We start from the raw sequence: 5,211 nt of genomic DNA, 5'->3' as shown, positions 1-5,211 counted from the left end.
ATTAGAAATAAAATGTTGTTCAGTACATCTTGAGTGCTTGTATTGACTGATGAAAAATGTGCCTCGTCTTGCATAAAATAGAAGAAAACAACATGGTAATCACATTGAATGGTGAGGGCGGTGCTAACGCACACCTAAACAACACATCTGTACTTAACATGTTTAAACTATTGGTTCTCAGGAGATTAAGAGACACACAACATTCATTCACTTTCACATTCCAGTCACACAGTTTATAGTAAATGCAAGAGATAACGTGTTTGTTCACAGTCGTCATTTTATTGCGTATCATTTGATAAAAAGAAATTGGAATGTCTTTGAGTTCAAGTGTTATGGCATGGTCAAGACAGAACCACTTTAATTAATTTTGGTCCAGAATATTTGGTCATTTCATTTCTTTATTTTCCTGGTTCGTGTGTAGATATGTCTAATAAACACAGCTGACAGTATATTTAATAAACATAGCTGACAGTATATTTAATAAACATAGCTAGCGGTGTACAGGGACTGCATAGCAGACTGGTCCATGGTTTCAGTAGGTTTGTATTCTCCCTTTGAGGCCAGGCCGTTAATCTGAAAGACAAAGAGAGAACAAAAAGGTCAACTTTATTGTCCAAACGGTCCATTTGTCTTTGAGCTCCAAAGGGTTAAGGTCAGGTTTAGGTATTTCTGTGCGTCTGCCTGCTTATGTGTTTATGTGCTGTATGTGAAGGGCACTAGGACCGTGTTCATGTGCACGTGGGCCCAGTGTTGTGTAATAATGTGCTGGTGGCCCCGAGCATGAAGAGAGGAGACAGAGGAGCCCCAGCCCTCCTGAATAAAGCCTGTGAGTGGAGATGTTCCAGACCCCAGAGACACCTTGTGTTGGAGGAAACTCTGCTCTGTAGCGTTTTACTTTAGAACTCACTTTAACGCTATGGACCAGAGCTATGTAGAGTTATCAATGAAAACACTTAAGACTGAGATGTAGAAGTATAGAACTGAGTGGGGAAAATAAATAAGGGTGGCTAAATTGTGACAGAAGATTATGTACACACCAGGCGATTATTTTCAGCTAGAAATGGTAGAATCCAAGATGAAGCCTAAACGACATGAAGTGAAAAGTGAAAAGCAGAAGCCATGAGAGCACAGACACAGTTCTGACACAGGATAAAGGTAAGTCTGATGAGGATTTACCGTGCATGTACCCGTCATGTAGACTTTACTTTACTCAAGACCATTAGCATTTGGGACAAACTAACCACTTGTACATGGAGGTGCCCACTGCCCACCTCTGCTGTATCTGATTTGAACATGCTTGTGGAACATTTCACATTTAAGGCCTCATTTCAACAAGTGCTATAAAACCTGTGGATGTCATTCTGACATAAACAATAAGCTGAAGGGTATATTTTAGAGGTTCTCATTCATGCATATCCTACTTAATTCATACAAACATACATCTCTATCTACACAATACATATCTGGTGTTATGGCTGAAGCAATGCATGTCATGTCCTTGTGATTATGGTCTGAATTAGAACATGCAGCCTAATGCAGGTGTAAGACCTGTTTTGTTAAGGTCCATTCCCACTGGGCCAGATAACAGATAAAAAAATCTCTTTCTCCAGATATTTTTCCATTCAAGTGGATGGTAGATACAGATAAAAGAAAAAAATATCTATCACAGATATTTCTTTTATCTGTGTCAGATATATTTTTTTATCTGTTATCTGGCCCAGTGGGAATGGGCCTTTATATTAGTCTTGTGTTACAACTGGAATAACCTAAATACTGTACATAGTTCTCTCTATGCATTTCAGGGGTTTTGGCCTCCAAAAATGTTGCCCGCATTAGGTGTCCCTTTTTTAGATTGTTGGAGTTGGCAACCCTACTGGCACACGTGTGTAGCGTGTTCCTGTGGTCTACTAGAGGCTGTCCACACGCGTGTAGCGTGTTCCTGTGGTCTACTAGAGAGACTGTCCACACGCCTGTAGCGTGTTCCTGTGGTCTACTAGAGGCTGTCCACACGTGTGTAGCGTGTTCCTGTGGTCTACTAGAGAGACTGTCCACACGCCTGTAGCGTGTTCCTGTGGTCTACTAGAGGCTGTCCACACGCGTGTAGCGTGTTCCTCTGGTCTACTAGAGAGGCTGTCCACACGCGTGTAGCGTGTTCCTCTGGTCTACTAGAGAGGCTGTCCACACGCGTGTAGCGTGTTCCTCTGGTCTACTAGAGAGGCTGTCCACACGCCTGTAGCGTGTTCCTGTGGTCTATGAAAGAAACTGTCCACACGCCTGTAGCGTGTTCCAAGTCAGACTGAATGAAAGACGGGTCAAAGCTCAACTCCAGGCGTTAATAATAAACTAAACTAGTGAAGTAACACGGTGGAGAGAGAGAGAGAGAAGAGGCACAAAGGGCAGAGCAACGTTAATCATTTACTAATCAATAGCTCTGTGGTAACACGAGATAAAAGCTTCAAATGTTCAACAGCCAACTGTTGTGGTTATAAACTCTAAAGCCTAGAACAACCTAACCCTACATATGTGACTGAGCAGGACACTGGGGCAGTCATCTCGCAAGGCACTACTTTAGACCACAGCTGAAATTACTTCTTTTTTTTTTTGCCACTATAGGAAGATTTTGCCACTATAGGAAGAAATACTTTCCTTTTCTCATTTACTTAAGTAAAAGTATCAGTAGGCAGTAGCCTACTGCAATTTAGATATACTCCGTTACAAGTAGAAGTCCGGTATTAAATAAATATATTTTTAAAATAGCAGATCTACAAGCTCACAATGTGAGCTATTTTCAAATGGCCAAAATGTGTATAGGCTACAATAACAGCTGAAGTGGTTAATGTATGTTTTGGACTATTAAAATCAAATTAAAATCTACAAAGCAATAACTCAAGTTTTGAAATAAATGTTGGCCTAGTGGAGTAGAAGTTAAAATGTTGGAAATTGGATTTACTAAAGTAAAGTACAAATAACCAAGTTGTCCAAGTTAGAATGTATGTAAACGTTTGTGTTCTCATGCCAATAAAGCTTCTTTGAATTGAATTCTGCTCTCTACTTCCCCATGTGGCGGAGTCAGGTCATTGCAGGTTAGAAATGTATTTAGAACTTGAATATCTCCACAACCAATATATCATTTTGTAGCTATGATTCCCAGCTTTCAAATGAAATGAGAAAATGAAGAAAATTAAAAAAAATACAATGACTAGCCGTCAGCCGCGCTGGGACACAAATGACTGGAAACAGCAGCAAACAGCAAAGTATGAAATCAGGCATTACGACGCCAACATAACTTATTAGGCTTCATGGGGAGAACAACTGATAGAAGTCATGTTTTGGGTCAAGTATTCCTTAAGAGGAGGCCTTATCAGACTGGACTCTGGCACAGCAGTTATGAAACCATCAGACAGACGGTGAAGCAGACATGCTGTTGCTGCATGCTGTGTGACAGGACAGAACAACAGGACTGCTGCGTGCTGTGTGTGACAGAACAGAACAACAGGACAACAGGACTGTTGCATGCGTTGCTGCGTGTGACAGGACAGAACAACAGGACAACAGGACTGTTGCATGCGTTGCTGCGTGTGACAGGACAGAACAACAGGACAACAGGACTGTTGCATGCGTTGCTGCGTGTGACAGGACAGAACAACAGGACAACAGGACTGTTGCTGCGTGCTGCGTGTGACAGAACAGAACAACAGGACAACAGGACTGTTGCATGCGTTGCTGCGTGTGACGGGACAGAACAACAGGACAACAGGACTGTTGCTGCGTGCTGTGTGACGGGACAGAACAACAGGACAACATCCACACCTGATTCTGCAGACACTCCTCTGAGAAAGACCGTAGCAATGAGCTTCTCAATAAGAAGGAGAGTAAATTGTGAACTAAAAATTAAAATAGATCAAGAGGTAATTGAGGAAGTCAGTGATTTCAAATTTCTTGGTGTCATTCTTGACTCTCAACTTAAATTTGATAAACACATAAAGAACGGTTTTAGAATGTCCAGACAATATATACCACTGTACGCTGCCCAACTGTTTATGCATGCCATGGTATTTTCTCATAATGTCATACTGTGTTACTGTCTGGAGCCAGGCTTCACAGACATCAATAAAACCAATTACATCGCTTTATAAACAAGCATTGAAAATAATGGACAAAAAACAAATGAAGATGGCACCATTGCATAATTCTTCGAAAATACAATATGCTCAGTTTTGACAGTTTCATTAAATTCTCCTTTATCAAACTAATCTTTAAATGTGTTAATGATCTTGCCCCAGCTGTTCTCTGTCCTCAGGTGAAAGGGACAGATACCAGTAGAGTCACAAGGGGATCAGAAGATGGCGACCAGAAGGCAGCAATGCGCAGCACCACGTTTGGTCAGACTTCATATTCAGTTAAAGGGATACACTTGTGGAACGCCCTACCGACTGAAATAAGAAAAACTAACTGACCTCAAAATATTTAATGAAAAGGTTAAATGTTGGTTAAAATCAAACCAAAGCTGTGAACATATGTAGGACATTTAGGAATGTTATAAATGTTCATTGCTTTTTTGACTGTAAATTGGAATGATTTGGTACTTTAGAGCTTCATGCATGTACTTTTTGTAATAGATTTTTGGTAGCTATTGTATAATTTTGTAATAGATTTTAGGTAGATATATGCATAGAAAGGCCTAACCAGGGACATATAGCAGGGCTCCAAATTGTGACCATTTTGGTCGCAAATGCAAGTTTAATCTGTGTGAGCTAAGAATATAATTGGGAGAACCTGTGCTCCCAATTATCTGTGCGACCCAAAGGCCCAGTGGAGCGACACAAAAGGAGCGCTCCCTACTGTGGCTGTGCCACGTGTGAGAAAGTAGCCAACTTTATTTCTTTAAGTATCGAGAAGTCGTGAAACTATCCCGAGGCGAGCCGGCTGCGTCGCGGAGTGAGAGTCTGTGAATGAGAAGAGGTCTACCAAGTAAAATAGTGAACTTCCAGCCCTGTATAGATGGTCTCCTGTGTCCTCAGCTTGGCTCTGTTGCAGAACACCTTCTGGGCTAGGGTTATATATATTCATTACCTGGCTTGTTTGAATGCTTGATTCTGATTGGTCAAGCGCTGAAATCAGAGGTCAGTTATTCCCCGATAAAAGACCGCTCCGCTCTATAACAGACCGCTGCCTAATCAAAGACTCAGAACACCTGCTGCAGTCAAGCTG

General features: G+C 41.4%; 1 protein-coding gene across 1 annotated transcript in view; it reads right to left on the bottom strand.

The window, feature by feature from the left end:
• Positions 1-259: 259 nt before the first annotated feature.
• LOC308280711 (fructose-bisphosphate aldolase B-like) overlaps positions 260-5,211 on the bottom strand; it is a 7,296-nt gene continuing 2,344 nt past the window's right edge. Inside the window, exon 3 of the mRNA XM_080755028.1 lies at positions 260-573. Within this exon, the coding sequence (XP_080611154.1) occupies positions 478-573 (96 nt within the window). The 3' untranslated portion in view covers positions 260-477. The remainder of the gene's footprint in view (positions 574-5,211) is intronic.

Source organism: Nannobrachium achirus, assembly GCF_963921795.1.
Source record: "Nannobrachium achirus genome assembly, contig: SCAFFOLD_358, whole genome shotgun sequence".
Taxonomy (NCBI): domain Eukaryota; kingdom Metazoa; phylum Chordata; class Actinopteri; order Myctophiformes; family Myctophidae; genus Nannobrachium; species Nannobrachium achirus.
This window is presented reverse-complemented; position numbering and strand designations above follow the sequence as displayed.